The sequence below is a fragment of the Ochotona curzoniae genome, unplaced genomic scaffold (assembly GCF_017591425.1).
Source record: "Ochotona curzoniae isolate NIBS_2020 unplaced genomic scaffold, NIBS_Ocur_1.0 contig_21, whole genome shotgun sequence".
Taxonomy (NCBI): Eukaryota; Metazoa; Chordata; class Mammalia; order Lagomorpha; family Ochotonidae; genus Ochotona; species Ochotona curzoniae.
Window position 1 is genome coordinate 4643165 of NW_024465322.1, and position 27097 is coordinate 4670261.

General features: G+C 53.4%; 2 protein-coding genes across 5 annotated transcripts in view; one reads left to right on the forward strand and one right to left on the reverse strand.

The window, feature by feature from the left end:
• KMT2E (lysine methyltransferase 2E (inactive)) overlaps positions 1 to 6073 on the forward strand; it is a 67387-nt gene extending 61314 nt beyond the window's left edge. For both annotated transcript variants that reach the window (XM_040971239.1, XM_040971240.1), the window contains exons 20-26: positions 43 to 99; positions 243 to 806; positions 1719 to 1999; positions 2594 to 2682; positions 2796 to 2918; positions 3055 to 3152; positions 3907 to 6073. In XM_040971239.1, coding sequence (XP_040827173.1) covers positions 43 to 99; positions 243 to 806; positions 1719 to 1999; positions 2594 to 2682; positions 2796 to 2918; positions 3055 to 3152; positions 3907 to 5334 — 2640 coding nt within the window. In that variant the 3' untranslated portion in view covers positions 5335 to 6073. The remainder of the gene's footprint in view (positions 1 to 42; positions 100 to 242; positions 807 to 1718; positions 2000 to 2593; positions 2683 to 2795; positions 2919 to 3054; positions 3153 to 3906) is intronic.
• Positions 6074 to 7989: 1916 nt separating this feature from the next.
• LOC121150387 (SRSF protein kinase 2-like) overlaps positions 7990 to 27097 on the reverse strand; it is a 168739-nt gene continuing 149631 nt past the window's right edge. For 2 of the 3 annotated variants that reach the window (XM_040971241.1, XM_040971243.1), the window contains 6 exons: positions 21628 to 21728; positions 21434 to 21541; positions 17685 to 17754; positions 17051 to 17143; positions 16596 to 16688; positions 7990 to 9619 (listed from right to left, as the gene is read on the reverse strand). In XM_040971241.1, coding sequence (XP_040827175.1) covers positions 9435 to 9619; positions 16596 to 16688; positions 17051 to 17143; positions 17685 to 17754; positions 21434 to 21541; positions 21628 to 21728 — 650 coding nt within the window. In that variant the 3' untranslated portion in view covers positions 7990 to 9434. The remainder of the gene's footprint in view (positions 9620 to 16595; positions 16689 to 17050; positions 17144 to 17684; positions 17755 to 21433; positions 21542 to 21627; positions 21729 to 27097) is intronic. The other variant, XM_040971244.1, reaches the window with a different exon arrangement.

Here is a 27097-nt window from a genome sequence, read left to right on the forward strand (position 1 = left end):
TAGTGTGAATTTTAACTTCAAATTGTAATTTCTTTTATTTAGAATATTTCTTCCCCAGAAAGTTCTCCAGAAATAAAGAGACGCACTTACAGTCAAGAGGTAGGAACTGCTTAAAATGGGAGGGCGGGGCTCTGGATGGTTTTTGCCTTACTAATCATTATTTTACAAGTAAATTGCTATATTTTAAAGTGAGTAGTACCAAGATGTGATTATTTGTGTTTTGTTGTTAATTCCACAAACAGGGATATGACAGATCTTCAACCATGCTAACACTGGGGCCTTTTAGAAATTCCAGTTTAACTGAGCTGGGTCTGCAAGAAATAAAGGCCATCGGTTACAGCAGCCCTAGGAGCAGGCCCGAAGTCAGCAGGCAGTGTCTTGGAGAAAAGGAACCCGCGTCAGACCTTCCCCTGGGACTCGACGCAGTCGAGCCGTCCGCCTTGCATAAAACCCTGGAAGCCCCAGCACACGACAGGCCCGAGCCCAGCAGCCAGCTGGAGCCCACGCTCTCGGGCCGGGGCACCTTGTATTCCTCCTGGGGGAAGAGTCCCGACAGGACAGGCGTCAATTTCTCAGTCAACTCCAACCTGCGCGACCTGACGCCCTCGCATCAGCTGGAGGTCGGAGGCGGCTTCCGAGTGAGCGAGTCCAAGTGTCCGCTGCAGGACGACGGCAGGCCCCTGTTCCTGGACACGGCCGCCTTCTGCGGCGCCGACGAGGGGCTCGCGGCGGGCTTCGGCCGCTCGCTCCACGACAACTTGATGGATGGGAGTTGCACCCCCCAGAACCCACCACAGAAGAAAAAGGTTACAAATCTAACAAGTTAACAGTTGTTTTCAAAAATTCTGCTACTGAGGGGAACTGGCAGCTAAAATGTTAATCATACAAGGCATTCTTAATTTAGTAATTCACATGAAAAATTTTTACACATGCATTTTGAATCCTTTTGTAAATGCTAACCTAATGTAAAAAATTGAGTCTTGGTAGAGAGCATGACTGCAGATAGCAACTTCAAGTTCACTTGTTCTCAAAAAGGCTGCTTGGGCTATTACCGTATTTATATATGAAACAGGCAAGCATGTCCACAGACACGCTGTCCGCAGTGTTTCAGCCATGGATGTTAGGAATGTGTTGGAAAGTTTTATTCCAGAAGTATCATGTATTAATAAATAGTTGCCCATACACTGACATTTGGACAACCAGAATGCCTTGTTCTTGTCAAAGAATGGGACAGACCACAGCACTTGTTTTGTTAACAGGCTTGTTGCTTTATGAGTCAAAAGAATTTTAGTGATGTGTGCTTTTAATTTTTATAACAGAGTCCAGTTGGCAACTTTGTGGGAAGCAATGTAGTATAGTGGAAAGAGCACGGGCTTTCAAATAAGACCTAGGTTCGAATCCCGGCTCCAACACTCACCAGCTGTGTGACCTTGAGTGAGTGACTTCCTCCATTTCCTCCTCTGTAAAATGGGGATGATGATGTGCTCTGTCAGAGGATTGCTGTGAGGAGTAAATGAGATGTGTGTTTAAACCAGCTAAGTGCAATGCCGGGCATATAACAGGCATTGGATAATCGTCAGTAATTATTTATTCAGAATAAGCATATCTGACAGTTTTTTTAATGTAAATATAGTAATTCTCTATAAAAGAAAAAAGAACAGATTGATTGTGACATTGAAGACAAGAATAAAAGATTTGCTTTCCCCCCCTTGCCTAAGGTTTCTCTACTGGAATACCGGAAGAGGCAACGCGAAGCCAGGAAGAGCGGCTCCAAGTCTGAGAGCTTCCCGCCAGCCGCGGGGTCGCCTCATGCCAGCGGCAGCGCCAGCAGCGACGGCTGTGCCCACAGCGCCGAGAGCGGGGAGCAGGTGCCCGGCAGCGCCGGCCCGCCCTTCCCCACGCCTGCCGCGGCCCAGGGCGCTGCTTCGGAGGAGTCGGGCAGCCACTGTCCTGTGAAGGAGGCTGCCGCCGCCGAGAAGAATGAGCCGGAAGTTCAGTGGTAAGCTTGTTTAGGAGAGTTCTCGTCTGGGCAGTACAGGCTTCCCTTAATGCCCACCCGGGGCTGGGCAGATCCCGGTTCCGGTCCATCATGCAGGATCCGCGGCCGAGAATCCAAACCGGCCGCTTGTTCCTCTGCCTTCTTACTTCCTGTTCACATTGTCTGCTCTAAGGAACTTGCACCGAGACAAGCCACAGTTCCTGTGAAAGGTGTGTGGCTTTAGCAGGAGGGCTCGGCAGAGGACAGGAGGCCCCGTTCCCGGCCCGGGCCTCCTGCGGCCTGAGTGCTCAGTCGGGCTCAGTCGGACGAGGGCGGCCTGTGAGGGCTAGGAGGCACCCTAATAGGCTGCAGGTTGGCACACTGCATTCTCAACTGAGGTTCACAGCAAGTGGGGGAGAACCCAGGAAGCTGAGCTCCTTAGTTCTTACGATTAGAGTACAAAACAGCAAGACCAGAATCAGCGATTTCCAGAGCTTGACTCCAAAGGATTTCCCAGTGGAGCCAGCGCCCTGGTCTGAGCACAAGCTGCTCCAGGCGCCGGGTGAGCAGCCGGCAGCAGCTTCACTGACTTGAGGACTCTGTTTGATCTTAAAGGACCGCTTCGACCTCAGTGGAACAGGTGAGAGAAAGGAGTTACCAGAGGGCTCTCCTCCTCAGCGACCACCGGAAGGACAAGGACAGCGGTGAGTACGCGTGCCCGGGCACCCTCGCCCTGCCCCTCGCTGCTGGGCAGCCCTCTCCGTGCCCCTCCCCGCAAGCTAACGTTCTCTTCGGGTCTGCTCTGCTTCCTCTCCAGGGGGAGAGTCACCATGTGTGTCATGCTCACCGAGTCATGTCCCGTCCTCACCTTCATCTCATTCAAACCACACTCCCCGGGTGCCGGCCAAGGGCCTGGCCTCTCTGAGTGAGCTGACGGAAGGTAATGGAGCAGATGATCGAGCGAGCTGGTCCTTTCGGTACCTTTTGAAATCAGGAAAAAGGACGGCCTGTGTTAACCCGTGCACTGCCGAGCGCTTCCCGGGTCACTTTGCACTCACTGTCTCTCTGCTTTACAGATGCTGATCCTGAAAATCTAGACCCCGTGGCTACAAACCAATGTCCATCCCCAGATGCTTCACAACCCTCTTGTAAAAGCCCTTCAAAAACAAGTAAGGTGAGTATGTGCCAGTGTGGGTGTGGCCGCTCGCAGGTGCCCGGGCGTGCTAACCTGCAGCCGGAGGGGTCACTGCCTGCCGAGCACCGACTGTGACACGTTCCGTGTCAGACAGGCGCCCTTGGGTTTATCGCGTTTCTTTCACTCATTCTTGCACAGCGAGCTGTGCGAGTTTCCTGATAAGCACACCTTAGCAGGTTAGACTCACTGTTGCTCTAACGGTGTCGAGGAAACCCAAAGCCTCGCCAGGACGCGACCAGCAGTTAATTCTCTAAATACAGTCATGTGACATTCACTGAAAGGAATGCTGGACCATGTGTGTCCAGGCAACCGCAAACAGGCATTCAGCATTTTCAAGGTTTTATGTCTAAGTGGTCTTATATTTGAAATGCTTCTATTTGAACATTGTGTAAGGAAACTGATGAAAAGGGATGGGAAATAAAAATCTTTCTAGTTCTTTCAGAGTGTACAGCTCAAACTGCTTTAAGGAAGATGAGCAGTTACAGTTTAAAGACGCCCAGGACTGTCTTCTCACCTTCGCTTTAGTAAAAGTTAATTCAGATTTTGAGACAGCTATAGACAAGTATGATCATTCAAGAGACTTTAGCCTTTTACAAAACAGTCTACAGTTTGCAAAGCTGTATGTCTCCCCTTTAAAACTCTTTAAATGCCAACAAGAGTAGAACTTGAGGCACGTAAAAGTTCTGAAGTTTTCACACATGGAGTGTGCGTGTGATGTGTCTTCTCTTTCCAGCCTGGTTCTCCTGCTCACCCACAGGGCAAAGGTCCCACGCAGCCGGAGCCGCAGTGGGAGGCCCCGGACGCCGAGCCCCAGCACAGACAGCTCTGCAGCCACAGCCAGGCCCTTCCCAAGCCGCCTCTTCCTCAGCCACAGGTTCGCAGTTCATCTGAGCAACTTCCACAAAAGCTGCCTTCTGCCCCCGCGAAATCGCACTGTCCTCCATCACCTCACACGGAGACGCCCCCCAAGTCGTCTACACCGCACCCCCCGGCGCAGCACCTTTCCCCCAAGCCGCCCTCCCAGCAGCTAGGGTCTCCGTACCGGCCTCACCACGCGCAGTCCCCTCAAGTGGGCACACCCCAGCGGGAGCCTCCCAGGAACTTCTACCCCGCCGCGCAGAGCCTCCCGGCCAGCACCCAGCAGGCCGCCTCGGGAGCCTTATTCACCCCGCCACCCTCAGGACAGCCCTCGGCCACCTACGGTCAGTTTAACCCACCGAGCCTCAGCGGCCTCAGCAGCACGGCGCCCCCGCCGCCGCCCCCGCCGCCCCCTTCGTCCTCGTCCTCCTATTACCCAAACCAGCAGCCCTCTGCGAGCTTCCAGAGTTACCCTCAGCTCAAAGGGAGTCTGTCCCAGCAAACCGTGTTTACATCAGGACCAAGCCAAGCACTTCCTGGCGCCGTGAGCCAGCAGCCCGTCCCCGGACACCACGTTACTCCGGGGCACTTTCTGCCCAGCCCGAACCCGGCCGTTCACCATCCAAGCCCCTCGGCCCCGGTGCCCCCGCCGCCGCCGCCGCCTGCTCCGGGCCCCCACCTCGTGCAGCCGCAGCACCCCGTGGCACACGTGGTGGGGCCCGTCCACGCCGTCACCCCGGGGTCGCACGTCCATTCGCAAACGGCGGGACACCATCTGCCGCCGCCGCCCCCGCCGCCCGGCCCCGCTCCCCAGCACCACCCACCGCCCCACCCCGGCGCGGGGCTGCAGGGCCTGCCCGCACAGCACCAGCACGTCCTCAGCTCGGCGCCGCCCCCGCCGCCGCCCCCGCCGCCCTCGGCGCATCACGCGTCGGGCCAAGCCTTACACCGCCCGCCCCACCAAGGACCTCCGCTCTTTGCGTCGAGCGCTCATCCCGCCGTGCCGCCGTATCCCTCGCAAGCCACGCACCACACCCCCCTGGGGCCGGGGCCCCAGCACCAGCCTTCGGGGACAGGGCCGCACTGTCCATTGCCAGTCACGGGTCCTCACCTCCAGCCCCAAGGACCAAACAGTATTCCGACACCTACCGCTTCAGGGTTCTGTCCTCACCCTGGCTCTGTGGCCCTGCCGCATGGGGTTCAAGGACAACAGGCCTCTCCGGTACCGGGCCAGATTCCAATTCTCAGAGCACAGGTGCCACCGACGTTTCAGAACAATTACCATGGCTCAGGGTGGCATTAAAATGGACTCTCAAAACATTTTTTTAAATGTTCTGTAAGATAAACTGTATATTTCATATGTACCTGTTAAAGGTACTTTTTAAAGCTTGTACATGAAACTTTGTATAAAAACAAAAAGAAAAAAACACCAGTGCTCTTTCATTGTATGTTTCTCAGTTTCGCTTTTCAAAATTCCTTTCAAAATGTGCTGTTAAGCCAGTATTAGGTATCTTTTTATTTGGTGAACATTCCAGCTATTTTTTTGACAATAGGTTTAATGCTACATGATCTTTAAATTTTATCGTTGCAATTAAATTCGTTAGGGAAGATTTTTCTGTATTGTTTCCGACTTGTGCATCAGCACACGGCTAAGCGACGGCGCTCTGAGATCTGCACTTTCCGTCAGCCCGTGCGTCTCGGTACAAACGCAATACGGATCTTCAGAGTTTGGTGCGGACCGGCCTCATTTGCTTTTATCGGTTATTTGCAAGCAAAATGTAATTTAATGTATAGACTATTTCTACTGTCTCCCGATAAACTGTAAATATGGCATTTCTTTTGCGTATATAATTGCTTACAGCTTCTCATTTGATATGGAGCATTGTACATATGACAAGTCTTTTGCAAAACTGTGTGATCTTTGTGAAAGTAGTACAGTATATGATCTTTAATTTTTTTTTAAATTTTAAATATACTGTCACACTGAAGCACTGGTTGGGCATTTTAATTCATGTTAATAAATCACAATTATGTCAGTTTTACCAAATTGTTCTGTACAAGTTCTAAGAATGAGGTCTGCTCGAGTGTTTTTAAAGATCCCAAGCACAACCGATCGGGGCAGGCACCACCTCGCCCGGACGGCGCAGCAGCAGGCACTCCTGGGCCACCCCCTGCCAGGGCCGGAGCCACGCTGCAACCAGACCACGATGCATTGCACACAGTACGAACTGCAAGTCACAACTGTTTGAAATACAAATAGTTAGACTAACACACAGGAATATCTAATTTGCACATTTTAGAACATTATTGAAGTGATCTACCGATTAGAAATTAAGACCTTAAAATTAGTATTTTTCTTTAAAAAAAAAGTGGGAAATCTTACATTCTTGCAGCACATATAAGGGGAAAAAGGCATTATTCTCAGCACGCAAATGAAATGAAAATGGCCTCTGAAGCTGAGGATTTCATTGCTGGAATATAAAATATTAGTTACAGTTTTGGAGAAATAAAGTCCCCAGCCTGCCTTGCAGCTCTCGGGGGGCGGGGCGGCCCGGGCGGCTGGCGCAGGCGCACCGCACGGGGGGAACTAACCCTGAACGTGCCCGAGATCTGCTAGTAACAAACTGTGCTTTATACTTTGAATTTCCATTTTCTTTTGAGAACTAACTGCTGAGGATGCATGAACAGCGCAGTCAGGGCCCAAATAGAACACTGGGCAGCTTTGCCACCCTGGACTCGTCCGCCCGCTCCGGCGGCGTCCCCGGACGAGCCGCGCGACCTCGGACCCGGGTTCGGGGAGCGGACTGAACCAGCCAAGGAAACGGCACCGCTCACCTCCAACGGGACTAGCATTCTGTTTTTAATTCCTCAGGTTTTTTTATTACTCCACAAATCATACGTAACCTTTTGTGTAAACTGCAAAATCTCATTCTTTGCTCTCAAGTACCATTATCTTTTTTAAATTATTTTAAAATGGGAGAGAAAAACAATATAAGAAAATCTGAATTATAAATACAAACTGAAGCTTTTTTTTTTTTTTACCCAGGATGTTCCAGGAACAAACAAGTTCATTTTCACCCAGAAGCATACGTCCTTTGGCAGCCCTTCCCCTTTGTTCTGCCCTTGGGTGGCCGGTCTACCAGGTCCCAGACACCAACCTGAGGCCAGGATGGGGACACACGGCGTCTGTGCAGACCTCACGTGGCTGCAAGGGCGAGATGGGATTTCAGCTGCAACTGCTGAGCTGCACCACCACTGCTCCTTAGCGCGCGTGCACTCCCAGTCAGCCAGCTGCCGAGACCAAACCAGGCCTAATACAAACCTGTTTACGTTTTAGGATACTCGATCTCACACTGTTGACTAGGCTATTTTATCTGAAGGGATCCCCCCCCTTAAAACTCACAATTAATTTACTTTTCCAAAACAAGTTAAGATCCTGTTAGAAAAATGTCATTCAAGTGCACTACCGACCCTGGTTACACATTCGTGTAGACACGGAGGACGCAGCCCGTGCTGTGGTTCTGTAAGAACGTCCACGGAAGCTGTGGAGGGCCTCGTGGGGCACGGGCAGCTGAGGGCACACACGTGGTAAACGACAGCATTATTCAGAAACGACTCCACATGGCACAGGAGACGGGACCGCTCTACCGCCCCGCAGCATGTGCTCGAGTGCAAATCCCCAGCACCAGGTGTCTCGTCCCATCACAGGAAAGGCCCCAGCAGAGCACGGGTCACTGCAGGGAAGGATCTAGACTGCACGCGGCAGCATCTCCCCGGAAGCACTTACGCCCTTACAAACAGTAACAACTTCCTCCTGAACAGCCTCCCTGCGAGTTCCGCAGCAGCTCTATCTGTGTCAACAATGCTGGCATTTCTCTTAGTTTTGGTGCTACTATGCTTGACGGCAAGCATCTGTTCATTTATTACTTCAATACAGGGCAATGAGCAAGGCAATGTCTGAAAAAAAAACCAAAACACTTTAATTTTTAAACTGCAAGCACCTCAAACAATGGGTTATTGTTACAACACTTGTTAGCTTTCCACAATCTAGTTATTGCAAAGGCATATGGATAAATGTTAATAGACAAAGTCAAGAAAAACGAGGCACCTTAAGAATGTAGAATTTGAAATAAAAAGACATCCAATCCACTGACTTCTAAAAGAGGCTAAGTACACCTCTCTATATATTACATTCTAAAATTGTATTGCCTACTATGGTTTGTGTCCTGGTTTCTACAATTTTGAGGAAATGCATTAACAAAACTGTGCAACCTACAAGGGGAAAATCATTTTCTCAACTCCAATTCAGGGCAAGGCAATGAGCAAGCAGGTACAATCGCTTACAGCCACACACGACGCTGCCCGTGGAATGAGGGGTCACTGTTACCTGTGAGGAGATTCTGCCCACTGCACTGCGAAGGATGAAAATCCACACCTCGTGTTCTAGACAAACACGGTCATGCTTTTCCAAAAAACATGGCTGTTTTGTTTGCTTCGTTCCACACACTGAATTCTTGCCCCATTCAATCTATGTTTCTAACGTAACAGTGCTTGGCGGAGGCAACACCACGTGGTCCCGGGTCATCACATTTGTAAAGGGAGGCCAACCTTTTCCTCCCCAAGTACTTTTAGGAATATGCAAAAATACAAATGGAACTGCTCGGTCAGAACGCGTATTTCCGGCTGAGAAGCACGCCTTTGCCTTCCTTAAAGCGCCGTATTGGGAATGACAACTTGTAATCCAGAGCCACTTGGTTTTAAATTCAACATAAAAAAGGACTTTTACGGAATGAAAAATCTGCACCATTCCTTGGAGCAGATCAAATCTGCTCCATGCAGCTCAGGCTCTGAAGCACTCAGGACCTGCGGCTTTTCTGAGTCCCCACCCCGTATTTAATGGCAATCAACATTTACAGAGTGCATTTACACACACTATAATACAGGAAGGATGTCCCTCTGCCAGAAGAAAACATTGTACATTTCCTTGCTGCTACTTGGTTCCAACTTGATAATGTCTTAAGATTGTAAAATTATATAGTACTCAGCTAAAATATTTCTTCATAAATAGTTACAAAACCTGCCAAAACACAAAGGGGAAAGTATTTTTCGTTCAAAAAAACTGACATTTGAATGTCACACAACACAAGAAACAATGCTTGGACATGTTATTGTTTCCAGAAGAAAATGGTCAGTGAACTACTTAGCTGAAGACAGAAGACTACCCTTCCCCAGGATCACAGTGCACAGAAAGCAGAATGTCAAACAACAGTACCTCGAAGCAAAACAAAGGTCTGAGGATGAAGCCAGCTCACTTGTAATCCTGTTAAAGAATGAGAGTCACCGTTTCGGTCCAATGTCCTGGAAAACATTGGCTAGCTCAGAACGCTCTATTTGTAGAATCTGCTAAGAATTCAACCAGGGATGCCGGAGGCATTCGCCGGCAGAGGCTCGCTTCTCCGGAACCATCTCTAACATGGGGATCAGGAAATCCGTGAACTGCGCAGCGTCCTCATGGGGCCAGCCGTACTTCTCCACGAGCACGTCGAACAGGCTCCAGGGCTTCAGCTTGGTGATGTGCCGCAGCTCTCCTGCAGGGAAGGACAGCCCACGTCAGGAGCACTGTGCCTCCCGTTCCCGTGGCTGGACCAGCCACGCAGACGACATACCCGCTGGACGCTTCCCACTCCGCACCCCGAAACCTCCACCCTGCCCCAAGCAGGCAACACACGTACCCATGACCAGGTCACACAGTCCAGAGCAGCTCACAGACGCAGACTGGGACGAACAAGATCAGATGGGTCAGATCTGGTTTCTTTATACATGCAAAGGTGTACTGGGCGCCCACACTGATTTCCCTACAACCTGGAAACTTGTGCCATTTGCAGGTTTGCTTAGAGGGACCTACAGGACACACACAGACCCCCTGGCCTGTTCTTTCTGCCCCTTTCCCTTGAGCACCTGTAATGATGGTCAAGTGTCCTTTATATCTGAGCTGGTCTTTACGACAACCACCAATCACAAGTGGCGAGCCGGCCATGGAAACGTGGCTGCACTGTGACCGAGGAACTCAAGAGTTTTCATTTTAACTTTCGTCAGTTTAAACAGCCACACGCAGCTAGGAACACCTGTTCCAGACGGCCCAAATTCAGAGGCTAGCTCCAAATCAACAGCATTCATGAGCCTGCATTTGTCGTGGGAGCTAAACTCCACAACACTCAAGTGCAAGACCTGAGGTCGCGGTTTTCAAGTGGTTGCTGTGGCAGAGCCCGGTGTGGGCTCAGGTGACTCAGACTCACTCATCAGAAGGACCCCCAAACTAGGGAGAGATCTGGGGGAGTCAGGTTTAAGTCCAACTGCCACAGACAGTGCATTCCAAACACCTGGTTCCTCCTAGGATGTCCCACGGCTGCACACAGAGCAGCTGCTTCTGTGTCCCCAGGGCACACCCCATTGGCGGCTGCAGCCAGAGGGCAGGAGGGTCCAGGCGACAAGCGCCATGCGTTAACGTGACGTGGCAGCAAGGCAGCGGCATGGTGCCCACAAGAGTCCTCCAGACGCTGGGGCTGTCTCCCAAGTTCACCAACAAAGCACTGCCCTCCCCCGAGAGCTACAGTCACATGAAAACACCAGGAGACAGCCTCAGCAGCCTCAGACAGCTCAGCAGACTCCTGTCCTGCTCGCGGGTGCTCCTGGGCAGTGCCCACTGCCTGCTCTGTCCACATGGACGCATGGCGGCGTGCTCAGGGTTCCACACAGGAAATGTCTTTGGGATTTGTTAAGCAAGGGACTGGAGTATGAATAGGCTTCTGACTCCACCATGAAAACCAACGGTCACCAGGCACCTCCACCCCACCCGATCCCACCGGGAAAAACGGGCTGAGCTGGCACAGAAGGGCAGGCTACCCTTGCCAGCAGCATTCGAGGCCTAAGGAGCTAAAGACCCAGGGACTCTGGCCTGTGCCCCTTCAATGTTCACCAGCCAACCTTCCACCAACGTGCACCGGCACAGTTACAGGTACTGAGTAACACAACAGTGATTACACACCAAGATTGTCAAGGCATAGCAAGCTAAGCCTCCGCCTGTGACGCTGGCTGCCCGTAACGGCACCGCTCCAAGCCCCAGCTTCCAAGCCAGCTTAGGCTAATGTGCCACGAGGCGCTGGGGTGTCCGAGACGGCCGCTGTACGCACACAACCTACTTACTGCCTCATCTCAAACAAAGCCTCACTGAGCCTCTAGCACCCTGCAATGTTTAGGAAATCCTGACCAAGCGTCTGCACGTGCCAGCACGGACGCTCGCTCTTTCCTCATTGACGCTCTCCAAGGCAGCGTGGTCTGTCCGCAAGGCAGGCATGCAGACATGGCCCGCCCACTGACTCGCTCTCCAAATCCCATGGCAGCTAGTTTGGCCAAATCAAACCCACAAACGAGAAACTCAACACCAGGGCTCCCTCCTGCACGGCGGGGAGCAGCTACTGGAGCCCCCACCTGCTGCCCGAGAAAGAACAGTCCGCACGTGGCCGACAGATGTGCACGGCCCAGCTGAAATCAACCACTGAGCCAAACACCTCTCTGACAATCTACTGGACTGTATTTGTCCATACAGAGCGCAGAGAGTCAGCTATATAACTATACTTATCTACTTAAAATTTTATTTATTTTTATTAAAAAGAGATTTGCAGAGAGAAAGACAGAGAGAAAGATCTTCTGTCTGCTGGTTCACTCCCCAAGTAGCTGAGCCAATACAAGTCAGGAGCTTCTTCCAGGTCTCCCATGCAGGTGCAGGGGCCCAGGCCACAAGCAGGGAAGCGGAAGGCAAGTGGAACAGCCAGGACACACACCAGCACCCACATGCGATCCTGGCATGCGCGAGGCGAGGATTTAGCTGCTGGGCCATTATAGTAGGTCCTATGATTTGTTTTTTAAGATTCATTTATTTTTATTGAAAAGACAGATTTTACCAAGAGGAGACAGACAGATCTCTCATCCACTAGTTCACTCTCCAAATGGCCACAACGGCTGGAGCTGATCTGATCTAACGCTAGGAGCCAGGAGCTTCTTCTGGGTCTCCCAAGCAGGTGCAGGGTCCCAAGGCTTTGGGCCATCCTTTGCTGCTATCCCAGATCATAAGGAAGAAGCAGGATGGGAAACAGTAGCTGGGACATGAACAGGTGCCCACACGGAATGCTGGCCCTTGCAGACAGCCAGCTGAGCCATTGTCCCCTAACTACACCATCTTACATGACAAGCTCCCCCATTCCAGATCACTTAGCAACTCCATGAACACAGCGGGTCATATTCCACGGGATGAAACCCCTGCAAGGAGCAGCCTCAAACACCTCGTGTGCTTCTGGCAGCTCATCCTCACACAGAAGAGCCCGCAAAGATGCCGTCGGTGACAGCCAGCCACACACACCACGCGGTCCTGGACACGGACAGAGCAACGCCGCAGCAAGGCCGGACACAGAGCAACCAGTGAAAATGCCTGCGTTCTGCAGATATGTGGGGAACCAGCAACGCCAAGTCAAGACAGGAAAAGCAGCTCTGTCTCTCTAACTCTGCCTTGCAAATAAACAATCTTTTAAAAACTGAGTTTTGACATTTATTTTTTCTTAGGAAAAGATGTATTTCACTGAAATACATTTTCCAGATCACTGGACACAATTGTGACAATTTTTACTAAAAGCCTGCTTTTTCAGCTTTTGGTAGTTAAAGAGAATGTCACTTAGACTGGCCTGCGACCATGGGCTGTCAGTCTCAGCAGTGACTCCCTCACGGAAGCCCCGCACCGAGCTCCGGCGGCCAGCAGCTCCTCCAACTTCCCAGCTTGCCCAAGCAACACCCAGCTCGAAGCAGCCTTGAGACTGGAGCGTGCGTGGGCCCTGTGTCCCCGGAAGGACAGGGCTTGGGGCAGCAACTGACTTTACCAGACACTACAGGGCTCTAAGTGCTGAGTGACAGATCACTGCTTTATTCCCCAAATGGCCAGAGGCCAAGGCTGGCCCAGGCCAAAGCCAGGAGTCAGGAATTCAATTCCAGTCTCCACCCAGACACCCGAGCCCTCACCAGTTGCCTTCCAGGGTATGCAGCTGCAGGAGGCTGGAGTGCGAGTGGAGGCGGGATTTGATCCCAGGCCAGCCAGGAAGTGATGAGGGAGCCCCAGGTAGACCTGAGCTCACTGTGCCAGCCTCCCAGCCACCCCGCAGCGCTAACCATTTCTACTACACTGTTCCTGAATGCTATTTTAAGTCATTTATGAATTGAACACAGGAGCTTCAAAAAACACATGATAAAGTGTAACACAAATCCTGATAGGACATTTCAGTAAATGATCCTCATTAAAGAGTGAATCATACATAAAACAGGGTAAGTCAGAAGCCCCGGGCCTGATTCCCGGGGACTCTGCTGCGGAATGAGCAGCTCAACGTGCCGGGCTGAGGTGAAGCTGCAGCCTCCACTTCTGGAGCACTTGCCCGGTGTGGTCTGTGACACAAGCAGACAATGACGGTTTGGTTCTGCAAGACAAAGCTCCTGCACCAACTGCACTGCTGGGTGTCATGCGCACTGAAGGCCTTTAGTCTGACACAGGCAGATCCTCACTGCACCCCAGTGCACCTGTGCCCTCCGGAAGCAAGGCACTGCTTTGTATCTGCAAAGCTAAGGACTGGGGCCAGAGCGGTGGTGTCACCGGCTAATCCTTCGCCTGCAGCTGCCAGCATCCCACATGGGCGATGGTACGTGTGCTGGCTACTCCATTTGATCCAGCTCCCTGATTATGGCCTGGGACAGCAGGAGGGTTGGCCAAGTCCTTGGGCCCTGCAAACATGTGGGACAACAAAAGAAACTGCTAACCTCAGACCAGCTCAGCTCCGGGCGATGCGGTATTTAAGGAGTGAACCAGTGAATGTGAGATGTGTCCTTCAGATAAAAATAGATCTTTTTTTAAAAAAAGTAAAAATAAAAAGCCAAGGATCTCCTTTAATGCTTCTGTTCTCAACACAGCAGGATTCTTGGCCGCAGCAGCCACTCTCGGGTCACCAGCACGGGGTCACCTGAGGGAGCGCCTGGTGGGGACCCCTGCTTGCTGGGCACAGAATTCAGAGAGCATTGGCTTCCATCAGGTCACACCTCATCTCCCAGCCTTCCTTGGTGGCTAACAGCCATGCCCGGATGAAAGCAGTAACCACTGTCCCTTCCCCAAACTTCAGCAGCAGCTTTCACTCCCTGGCCAAGGAGGCATTCAAAGTTACCAGCGAGAGGAGGGCAGCCACGATGCTTGCCTTGAATACAAGGACCTCGCCAGCCCCCGCACAGCCCAGCTGGCACGTTCTGAGAGCTGCCAAGTGTGAATGCAGTCTAGAATCCCACTAGAAACCCTGGCACCAGCCATGCTTCCTGTGGGACCACTTGTCCTGCCCCAGGCCCCTGAAGGAGGCGATTTGGGTGACAGGGAGGGGTTTATGCTTTGCTCTCCTCTTGATTAGCTTTAAGAAAAACAAAAATCTTAATGGATGCGCTTTAAGATTCTTTTATCTACAAAATGTGAATTCACCCACAACTGGGAGGCCACATCAAAACCATCCCGGCTCCTAGGGACAAGGTGACGGCTACACTCCCGAGAGGCCCGCATCAACAATGAGCAGCAAGGAACGGGAGCTCCAACTGGCTGTCTTTTAGGGGCCTCCCCACCGAGTCACAAATACTGTCTCAAAGAGGAATCGAGGCACCACAGCAACACTGCGTCCCTGTGCTTCCGTCCTTCATGGGGATGACAACGCGCTTTGGCTGTGCCGCACATCTGCAGCAGCTGCTCAGGAAGAAACCTAGCCCAAGCCCTACAGCGCCAGCGAGGATGACAACCACCACGCCGCGCCAGGAGCGGGAGCAGACACAGGCTGAGGGGGAGAGGCCACGCAGTCCCGGGGGCCCCACTGGCTGGCACTGCTGCTATAGGCTGTGCTCTGTAATGCTGCTCTGAAGGGGCCCTGACTCAACGGGTGAGGGCTCTGGCCAAGGGCCTAAGAGCAGCTGCCTGCAGGAGATCCACGGCTGGCACCTTCAAACAACGCAGGTAACCCATTTTCTCTTCTGTGTGGTCCAGAATCTGCCCCTCCCCTCCCCTCTCCAACGGTCGACCAGGCACCAGTCTAAAGACAGCACACACGCCTGGGTGGTCACAGAGTGGCTTTGCCAAGTGCAGGTCCTCACCAGCAGGCCAGATGCCCGTGGCAGGGAGAGGGGCCGTGGCTGCCATGCTGCCTTCAGCTCTGCCCCACCCCCTTGACAGCACTGCCCGCCGGGGATGCTCTAATCCTGGCAGGTGAGGCTGACAACACTCGGGTCACTTGTCATTCAACTTGCCCCTGACCATGACAAATCTCCAGCCTAGGCCCTGAACCCTGAAACACTCAGAAATGTGAAAGCGGCGCATGCCTCGAAGAAAACAAACAACTCCTAAGTCACCCCAAATCCCATGCCATCCGGACCTCTCAGGTCAGCGCCCTCAGTATTAATGCCATCGAGAACGTTGGCAGGGCTTGCGGGTCCTGACCGCCTCTGCAGAGCAGGTCCTGCGGGCCGAGGGCAGCTCACAGCAGTGACCCCGCTGGCAGCCCAGGAATCCCAGGGTGACTGCTGACCTGACGGGCTCCGCCCCACACAGCAACTTTCACCAGCAGCTCCACCCTGAGTCATCTGACAGCGCAGCCACTCCACGGCTGCCGAGTGTGCATCAGGCTGTGAGACCCAGGCTTGCCCTAAATTCTCACAACAATTCACACGGATGCTCCGACTGGTGGCTTCTTTCCTGTGCTGACTCTTTCTAAGTAAGGGAACAGCAAAGCACATGGACCCGTGCGGAAACAGCCTTCAGTGGGTAGACTGGAGTGGCCGGGAGAAGCACCGGCATGCCCGGAGCGTGGGCGGGAAGGCACCCTGCTGGCGCACTCGGCTCCCAGGCCAAGGGGACCCACAGAGAAAGGCCCGGTGAGGCGGCACTGCCAAATGGGGAACACAGGGTTCTTCGAGAACCCTTCCCATGGGTCGAGAGCCAAACTGCCTCTCCAAACTGAGCTGAAACAGCACAGGCTTCCGTTTACTTCTAGAAACTGCAAGTTCCTCAGTAAAGGATCCTGCAACCGAAAAAAGAACAAAACGGGGTGGGGGGGGGGGTAGGTTGTTGAATTCAGAGGGCGAGGAATGCCCTTCACGGGAGGAACACGTACTGCGGGGAAGGCTTTTCAAAAAGTTGTTCCCGGCCGCCTCTGTTAAGCATGGAAAATGAAGAGTTCAGACAAGCCACTTCCTGAAACTCACTCCCACCCCCTCCGGCAAGCACTCTCCTATTCAGACTGCTGGGGCGCAGGCGCAGTGGCCGGAGGGCGACGGCAGCAAGCTGATCCCTCGAGAGACAGTCTCAGTCCAGATCAGGGGCTGGGGCGGGGTTACTTGTCCAGGGACTGCTTCAGCAGAACTGCCCGGCAGTGCAAGTCCAGACACAAACGCGCAATTCACCCTTCCAGGGGAGGAGGCTGCCGACAATTAGCGCTGCAGAAAGACCGTTACCTTTTCTGGTGAAAAATTCCTTGGAGTACTTCCCCAACATAGCGTATTTTCGAGGGACTTTCCCCAGCAGTTCAATGATCAGTGCTATGTGATCTGCACTGGGAAACATCACCAGCAAAACAGAAACACACCACAGCTGAATCAGTACACTACACGCACACGCCCCGCCGCCCGCGCAGACAGAAACAGCGCGCCTGGAGAAGCAAAGCGAGGGCTTCCCCCAAGCAGCCGGATTCAGGACCCAGAGCTGCAGGGCAGCCACAGTCACCGGCACCCAGGAGGAGCCGCCACAAGGCCAGCTTCGGCCAGCTTTTCAATCAGTCTGGGAGTCCTGCTGGGTTGCCTTATCAATTTGGAAGCGGTGACTTTGTCATCACCGTTGTCAGTGCCAGAATCAGACGGGGCCAGTCGTTTCTGTCTGCATCGTGGCGCTTTCCAGGAAGAAGAGGTACTACCTCTGCGATTGAAGAACTCCCGAGAGTACTTTCCAGACAGGGCAAAGTGCCGTGGGATACTGCCTAGCAGCTCTATGATGTGGGCTATGTGGTCTATGGAGGAGAGAAAAAAAGGAGATGGGATGGGAGGGACAAGGGGAAGAATGGGACAAAAGAAGAGGGGAAAAAAATTGAAATTAGTAAAAAAAAAAAAAACTCAAACAGATTCAAATCAACAATGTTTGCAGCACGTCCATGCAGAGGCTGGTGGGCCTGGTGGCCTCAGCCACCATCCGGAGTAGAAACGGTGGCTGAGGCCAGCTCACCCCAGGCCACCTCAGCATTACAAGCAAATAAAGCATGGAGATGGTTTACAGATGGAATTCAAGCCAGAATTCCTAGGTTTTCAACTCAGCTCCCCAACAGGAAAGTGAAACGGGCGGCAGACCAGTGGACCGGCCGGGGCCTGCACTGTCGGGCCTCCGCCTGCCAGGCCTCAGCAGCAGTGCCCACTCCGGCCTGTTCGCTGACCTCGAGGGGGCTTCAAACTCAACAAGTCTGAATTTGGTGTTTGAAAACCGCAACATGGCTCTATTTCCATCTAAACGCACGAGCCTCTGCAGGAGGAGACGGGACAGAACACCGCACCACTCACCTTCGTCTCTTGAATAATCCTCCCCAGAATGCGGTTCGAACAGGTAATCTCCCGTGGCCAGCTCAAACGCCTAGGACACAACAGAGGATGTGTAAGAACCCCCAGCCGCGGGCCCCACGCCCCCGCCGCCCCCAGGGAGCGTGTGCACCAAGCTACAGAACCTCCCACAAAGGCTCAGGGCAGCTGCCCTTTCTTCCAAACAGTTTAGAGTACCAGGAATAGTCTTCTGCCTCTTCTAATGATGAGCCGTGCATCGCCCTCACACACAGGGGGCAAGCCTGGGTGCCAGCGAGGTGGCAGCACTGCGCACAGGCCCGCGGGATGGAGCTACACGTCCTGCATGTGTGGGACAAGGGCTGTAATTCCGGCTTCTGCCAGACCTGCCCGACCCCTGGCCGGCCCTGCAGGCATGCCCTTCCTACCAGCAAGGACCTTCACGCGGCAACAGTCAAGGGCTACCTTGAGCAGCTCATTGCCAGTTTTATCATCACTTCACTCGTGTTGGCTCAACCTACACAACATCCAGAGCCAAGCACGATTCCGTTTCTCCCCCCTGTGGCCAGATGAAGTGTGCTGGCTGGCCTGGGTCACTGAGGGCTGCTTCCTGGCCTTGCCTCAACATACCAGAGCGTGGGAGAGGCTTGGTGTGGCCCCGTCCCTTGCTGTATGAAACATGTTCAGGACCATGGGTTTAACGTCCTAACAATCCAAAAGGTACCAAGTATTACACATTTGCTGATGAAATGAGAAAAAAAACCCCACTAAATCTCTTTCTACTTCTTTGCATATTTCTCTTTTGAATGAGACCGTGCTGTTCTGAACGGGGCCAGCTTCCTTGGGTCTATTCCGGGATACCCAGGAGCTCCCTGGGGCAGGTCATGGCACCGACGGACTGTGCCTTCCCCTCTGCGACCCCAGAGCGCTGGCATGGAAAGCTGAAGCGAAAGGCCAGCCGCCTGGAGGAAGGGTCTACCTTCCCAGCACTGTCTCGGACAACTCAGGCTGGGCACAGGCCGTGCACACCACATCCTCCCGCGACAAAGCCGCAGCAGGGGCAAGGCACGGCAGACTGCCTGCCAACGGACACTTGCTCATCCGCCCACAAGCACTGGATCTAAGCAGAAGGCAGCCTCGGCGCAGGCCCAGTACCACAGACACACCACACTACAGCAGGCAAGCAGGAAGATGGCTGTGTGTGCCACCATGGGCCAATCTGAGGCCCGGGCAGACAAATCTTCCAACTGACCCCAACTCCAAATCAAAGGCTGGGTCATGTACCCAGCGGCCGAGAACATCCTTCTAGCCTGGTCAACCGGTCAGCACCTTGGAAGTCAAGAGGGACACACGAAAATCCCAACAGCGGACTGTGGTCCTGGGAAGCCACGCAGAGGGGTTTTCTCCTTCACACCCATGCTGGGCTCCGTGAATTCATTTTCCAAATTCCCTCTGGCTGGCTGTGATGTTTTGTGCTGCCCACAGCACAGAATGTTAGCTAAACGTCTGTTCTTTACACGATGACTGCTTGGATGAACTACCACGGGCCTTCAGGAAAACTCGGACGCAAGCTTATCGATGAAAGGCTATTTTCAAAAGGTTCCCTCACGTTGGACGCTCCCGGTTCTCTGGGAGGGAACAAGATTCTCAACAAACACGGGCATACGTGACACAGCGAGTGCACGTGAGGATGCAGACACCAGCTTCTGTACTAAAGAAAACCCTTCACGCTGAGCGCTCCGAGAACGTGGAAGATCAATCCCTCTCCGTATCAGCTTTCCCACTTCCAAGGAACTAGTCTGTCAGGTCGCTCTCCCTTCCATGGCAGGGATCAGGAGGCACCACGGGTGATTTACAAGTGATGTCATCAGTACTGGCACACACCAAGGCTTCCAACCACAGAGGAAAGCTTTGGGCTGTGACGCGTGCATCTGGGAGGACCCTGAAGTCAGAGAAAAGGAAGAGACACAGCCACTGGCCCGTGCAGCCTGACTGTGCTGCCCTGGCATCCTGGCTCTGGCAGGGGCCTGGCCAGGAGCACCCTCCACAGGGTCCGGTGGCAGTTACACATTTGTGGCATCTCTACATTGGCACGAGGCGGTCAGATGTTAACACACTGCAGTATTTATAAACTTCAACAAAAGGGTGGGGGTGCGGAAGCACTGCCAGGATGCCTAGGAAGAAGAAACGCTGCCGGCAGGCCTGGGAGGTGCAGGAGAAAAAGCCCCCTCCCTCCCGACAAAGGCCCGCCGCTGGAGGCAGGGCAACACCCCGAGCACGGCCAGCAGCTGAATCCAGCAGTTGGGGCAGGGGCGAGGAGGAGCAGGAGGGAAGAAGCCACAAGCAACAAGTGAGGGTGACAGGTCGGGGCAGACACTGGGAGAGCCCCATCACAGTCCTGCTGTCCAGTTTCTCTGATGACATCATTTGAGTTCACACTCAGAACTGGAAGCGGGTCATTTCTGAGCTGAAGGTGGGGTGGCACCAATGCTCCGGCCACTTCACTGTTGCTGGAGACAGGGCTGCCCAGACCTCACCACAGCCTGAAACGATGCACTGCTCCTTGCAGGACCAACTCTTCAAAACACCTCCGCTTCCACGGATCCGGCCCCTGCCACCACCTCCCTTCCCCTCCAGAGGGACACAGAATCTGAGGCCGATGCATTTGCACAGCCGGTTCGGAGCACAAAGGAACCACGACACACTGCCCACTCAACCATCTACACCAGGCCAAGCTGGTAACCAGAAACTTGGTTTCAGATGTCCACCAGAAAACGTTAACATTTTGCTCATTTTAAATCTGACTGCTATCAATCATCAGAGCAAGAAGGGAGCGAGGGCATGCTACAGGCCCCACTGCAGGTCCTGCTGGCCAGCTCTGTAATGACAGACCATCCAGTGTGGTGCTGATCACCTGGCCCGAGCTGCCTAACAGTGCTTTGACTGCAGCACTAGATAGCAGCACTTCAGTAAGTCCGTAAGGACTGACAGATTAACCATCATACAGCTATCCCGTACCGCGCTTAACAGCAAAAAGACAAGCACCAAGCTTCATCCCATCACTCCACCCTAAGCCACACAGGCAGCTCCTAGACCAGGAAGGACAAAGCAAAGGCACAGAGCGCAAGGAGCCAGGCCTGCGAGGGAGACGGCCTGTGGGCTGGGGGAGTCACCAACACCACAGCTGTATAGACCTGCAGCAGAAACAAACACAGCTGCTTCTCAGTGATGGGGCAGGTGGCCCCCAGCCTGGAAGAGATGCCACATCTGCCTCAGGAGTGTGTGGGCATCATGGGACCGCCTGCTGGAGGGCTCTCTGGTGTGCACTGCACAGGAAGACACTTGAGTGGGTGCAGAGCCATCTCTCGGAGATGAGCAGCCCTTCGTCTCAGGCAAACACAGCAGAGGTCGCTGGGAAGGACTCCGGCTCCAAGCCCACGGGATCTTCTCCCCTCTTTGGAAGCCTACAGTTTCAGGGGCGACGAGGTATCACCTGAAGTCCTGTGTCCCCACGGTTTCAGACTCCTGGGACTGGGGTTGTCTCAATAACAGTGTCCCTTGCAAGTCACAGGAAGCCAGCTGCTCAGGATACACCCACAGTGCACCTAGCCAGCTCCCCCAGTGTTCAAGATACTCTAAAAAAGTCACCATCCCCTCTCCCATCTACCATGGACAACCCCCAGCCTCAGCACTTGCATCATGTGTCCAACCCAATGCTAACTCACAGAGGGGAAAATGGCCAAGGCCGCTCTTACCATGCACGCTGTGCTCCAAATGTCAGCAGGTGTACTGTAACCTGCTCCTATCAAGACCTCTATGGACCTGTACTGCCGCGTCTGGATGTCTTCCGTGAAGTGTTTGTGCTGGAAAGAACACGGGTATTACCATGAAGAAACCACTTCACACAGAAAGGCATGTTTCTTCTCACAGAAACAAAAACTCGACTTACCACCCAGCAAGCATTTCCCAGGTCAGCGATTTTTACTCTAATTTTATCTGCGTTCCGCGGATCCAGGGGGTTCACCAACAAGTCGGCTGCCCGGGTTTTCGCTAGCATGAGCAAACAGCAGGAGTTTAGTGATTAGGACAAGGGTTCGCAGGCGTGAAAATACAACATTCACAGGGTGGTCATTTGGACCTGGAGCGCTGGAGTTCAACTCAAATGCATCATGAGCCGTCAAGCCCAGAGAAGACAGCAAACCGCAGGCACAAGGACCCCTTGGCAGCCGCGGCCTTTCCCCTAGTCTTCCCGACTCCCTCGCCTCCAGGCCGGTCCAAGAACAACGGCCTTGCTCCCAGTAGCATCTCTGCAAATGCTCATTATATTAGAGCTCATCCCCTCTAGGCCATCTGTAGCCCACTGCAGAACACGCAGGCAGCTGGGATGCTGCCACGGGCAGCCCAGCACATCCAGGGGACGAGCGGTCCACCTCACAGCTGCATGCCCACATCTGCAGCTTCCCCCGCTTAGCCTGAGCACAGAGCCCTAGGCGAGAGCCGGGTAACACAGCCGCATGGCCGGGCCACTCAAGTCCGCCTTAGTTTCCGATAGGGAAGACTCCTAAACAGAGACCTGAGATGGTCACGGGGCTGCTCATGAACCTGTGACGCACTCCGGTGACTTTCAGGTGATTGAGAAACATGTATCAGTTCAGCCAGGCTTCCCAGGGCTGTGAGGACCAGAGCAGCTTCTTAAGACAGGTCTGGACCACGGCTACACCGAGCAGTTAGCCAAGGGGTGAGGCCCAGAAGGAGCATGTGAGGCAAGCCCTTTATCCTCAAACCTCCAAGTGACCCAGGAGCTGAGACTTCTGGGAAGGATGAAACGCAATCACGGCTTTTTATTTATTTTAGAAGTGGTATTTATAGACTCAACAGAACAGCCCGTTCCATGCAGAATATCCAGCACCACCTTGGCGAGCCCTTTTTGCTCACTCTAAAACCTGCTGAAATGAACGCTATTTCGTGAGCACACGCAGCTGCGGGAGCAGCACTTGGTGGCCTGCTCCCAGCACGCCCCGCGCAGGCAGAGCCATCCGTCTGGCTAGCAGCCTGGTGACTGGTGGCCCTCAGATGCCCAGGGTGGGGTTCCGGAGGGCACTGAGAGAATTTTGGCCAGTGTCTTAGCTCTCGGCAGTGGTGTCTCAGACTGGTAGACTGACCCATGCTAGCCGGCCTCAGATGTGCCCTTCGGGCTCCTTGCCCTAGGCCTGTATCCCCCTCCGTAAGGATGCGGATCCCCTCGGGGGCCACGTGCCTAAAGGGAAGACAGGGCAATGTGCACAACAAGGAGGCGAGCAGCTCGAGCACTGAGCAGGGAAGCTCAACTGATGTCAGTTATGCAGTAAACATCCAAATGTTTACCTCAAGGCACTGAGGTAACTACAGCACGAGCTTGTTGGCTCCTTTCTCAGAGAACCTGGTTGATGCTGCCTGCCCCCCAACACCGCATTTCTTTGCTTTTGCTCAGTTTATTAACTTTCCACCAATGTCATGATACACTTAAATAGCAGAATGATGGACATGTGACTATCGTAATAATGTAGGGGAAAGAGTGTGGGTTGGGAATAGGAAGGGCGGAGGGAGAAATCCCTGAATCTATGGAACTGTATCTTGAAAAGACAAAAATTTTAAGTAAATAAGGGCCAGGCGCGGTAGACTACTGGCTAAAGTTCTCTCCTTGCACGTGCCAGGATCCCATATGGGCACTGATTTGTGTCTCAGCTGCTCCACTTCTCATTCAGTTCCCTGCTTGTGTCTCTCCTCTCTGTAAATCTGCCTTTCCGAATATTTTTGATTTGATTTTTCATGTTGTTTACATAGTTGAGAGGAGTGCATGCCCATCGCGGGCCTCTGACTAGGGTGGGGAGCGTCCAGGCGTGAAGGAAGATGGCTGGGATAGCAGGATTCTGTTTTTTCTTCTTTCTCTCTTTCTCCACTGTCTGAAGCAGGGGCTCAGTGGGGAAGTGAACCAGCACATAGAAGGCCCTCTCTTTAGCTCTCCTTTTCTCTTTAAAATCTGCTTTTGAAATAAAAAATAAAACTTTAAAAATCCAACACATCCAAATGCTGACCCCCGATGGACAGAAGGAGCACGCCCACAGGGCCAGAGAGGGCCTTGTGCTCACTTAACCCAGGGGGAGGAAGCAGGAATGACGACAGAACAGGACTGAACCCAAGTTCAAAGGTCAGTAAATACACTCTGAGGCTTGGTTTTCAGGAATAGAGGAAGAGGAAGAAGCAACCTTTGTGTGACCTCAAAACAAGAAACCCCAAACACAGAGGAGAGCTAGGGCCGTGCCCAGGTGACTGACAAAACCCGGGGCTCTGCTCTCTCCTGAGCAGGTGGACCACGTGCCCGGGCTGGCAGCGAGCATGCGGGAGAGAGGCCCGAGCAGCGGCCGGCCCCGAGGACTCAGATCCAAGATCTGCCCCGGCAGAGGGCACTAGGCACGTGCGATCCCTTTCCCGAGACCAGGAAGCCGTCCGTTCTGGCTGCTGTAGGAGGGTGCTCCAGTGGAAGGCCACGAGTGAGACGGGGATTGTAACCTGCCACCACTCCTGGCTGTTGCCAAAGATACCCCGCCCCCCCCAAGCTGCCCGATTAAGCAGGAAACACAATTTCAGACACCACACTCAGGGCAGTGCAATTTCTTTGTGTCCTCCACTGAACACACCCCCTTGGGTGGCACTCTGCTGCAATTTGTTCAGATCTGTAAACAGTCCCCCAGCTCACGATGCACTCCAAATGACAGGAGGCCATTTCTTGCAATCATTTTAATTGTATAAGAACACAACAGGAGGTGTAAGAGTCTGCTGGTATTTCTTTTCCCTGTGTCAGCTCCAAGAAGTCAGTGACCATTCCCCTTTGCTCTGCCCTCCCCTGACGGAGTCGCCCCAGCAGCTCGCCCAGCCCTGCCTCTTAGTGGTAATGGGGACACACGGGAGAAAGTGGAGCTGTCTTCCTTCCAGGACAAAAGGCCTGCACCTGCTCTCCCTTTCGCCTTAGATCTCCTGACAAGCAGGTGGCAGGGTGACAGTGTCATCTTCACACGCAGCTGGCAGGACCCTGGCGGCAGCACCAAAGGGCTGGCTCCACGGTGCCCGAGCCTCATGCACTGTGTGCTGCTAGACCTCCTCCTACATCGGGGGAAATCAGCCCCAGGCCTAAGCAAGCACAACTGGAACGTATCCCTTCGTTCGGCATAGAACGACCCAAACCCTCAGCACCGCAGGCCTGGGAGCACAGCATGAAGGTCACACACTTGAAGCTGGGAGAAGCTGGCCGGAGGTGACTGACCGGTGCATCCTGTTAGGTAGTTCTATATACTACGGCGAAGAATAACGCATAGAGACGGAGGAGGGTGAAGGTGTTGAGGGCAGAAAGCACACATCCAATAGAGTCGGGAGAAAGGAAGCTAGCTAGGAAAGACGGGGTCAGGGAAGGCAGAGACCCTGAAGCACAAACAACCTCTGAGTCAGCATGAGTCATGGAGAACCAGCCACGCCAACAGAGAGAGGTGATGGGACAGAGGGGACAGACAGGGCGACAAACACCCTCAAGTACTGTTCAGTGGCCACCAGAGCTCACTGTCGAGGGCGAAGGGAAGATGAGGTCGTATCCGAAAGATCTCTCTGGACTGTTAGAACACATTAGGCAAGCAGGGTCAACGTGACACAAGCCTGGCAGCTGTGTGACAACAGCCTAGGCCAGCAGCCACCGTGTGGCTCCGGAACAGACTCCACATGCGCCCTTCCCAAAAAAACAAAACCAAGACCAAAGCCAGTGGGAGCCTTGCTCTGGGGTTCTGTTCCCGAGACAGGAGTGGCAGCTTCCAAAGGACTCAGAGGAACCAGCTCCCCAGCACAGACACCATCTTTCTCTTCTACCCCACACTGTGCACACCTGCCACGAAAGGGCTGACACAAACTCAGTAAAGCTCCTTTATCTTGCCTTGCTTGTTCAGGCAGCAACCTGGAGGAAATTACCAGTCTCTAGGCCGTACCCCTGCAGGAAAGCAGGAAGTAAAACACGGCTCCCTCAGGGCAGGATGTTCAAGGTCACGCAGGGACCACGCGAGGAACCAGAACCGTCTCTCCACGGAACGGCATCCTCCGGAGTTTAACAGTTCCAGAGACTTCTCTGGGTAAGAGGCTCGGCAGAACAAAACACCCAAATTCCTTTTTTCCCCTTTTCTGAAAAAAAAGTTTTTTTTTTTTTATTCAAAAGGCAGAGAGAGAGAGGAGAGGGAGAGCAAGAAAGAGGGAGAGGGAGAGTGAGCGAGAGAGCGAGCATCTTCCACCCACTGCTCACTCCCCAGACGAAGCCAGGGCAGGAACTCCATGCAGGAGGCCATAGGAATGGACGGCAGGGCCCAAGGACTTGGATCATCTGCTGCTGCTCTTCCCAGACTCGGCAGCAGGAAGCTGGTCTGGAGGCAGAGCAGCTGTGACCCACCAGCACTGTACTATGTGATGGCAGTGTCACAGATAATAACCTGTGATGCCACAACGCCAGCCACAAAGGTTTAACCAAGCTGCCACGGTAACAGGAACCGTGACGAGGGGAGGGGTGCTGTCACAGAGCAAGCCGAGTCGCTGCCTGGGACCAGTCCCTGCCTCCCTTTCTGATCCAGCTTCTTGTGAACACGGAGATGATGGCTCACGACTTGAGCCCCTGCCCCTCACGCGGGAGACCAGGCGCGGTTCCCAGCTCCTCTATCCATGCTGGCCCAGTCCTGGCCACCCAGCATTTTGGGAAGTCAATCGAGGGACAGAGGATTTCTCTCTGGCACCCCATCTTTCCCTCTCACTTAGCCCACCTCCACTTCACACATCCCCACTGTTTCTCTTGCTCTGCCTTTTAAATAAAATGACTGAGCGTACATTAGGAAAAAAAAAAACCCACAGGAGAGTTTGTTTAAAAAAAAAACAGTAAGTCTGGAGAAAATGCTTCCCTACTGTCCCTTCCTGGAAATGAACCATCCGTAGCCATTCTACGACACCTTGCAATACCCTCTGGTCACAGTCAAGGTGACCAAGGGCTGACTGTGCCCAGCCAAAGAAAGCAGACACGCCCTCCAGACAGGCCAGCAGCCACCAGCCACCAGCCAGGGCTGTCCCAGCATCTGCTGGCTCTGTGTCAGTAGAGGGAGCGAGGTTTCTGAGCTCCTCACTGCGGGCCAGATGGAAAGGAAGTTTGTCTACTGAAGTCAGTGAGTAGTCCGTGACATGTGCTCCCCAAATCAAGGCTTCAAGTAGGTCATGGTCTCACAAGCTCCCATCTTTAGCCTGCCATCCCTCTGAAACCCATTCCATCTCCCAGGATCCCATCCCCAGGGACGACTACCAACGTAAATTTATGGCCCTTCCTCTCAGTACAGCTAAAGAGCAGGTACATTCTTTTCCAACAGAGCTAA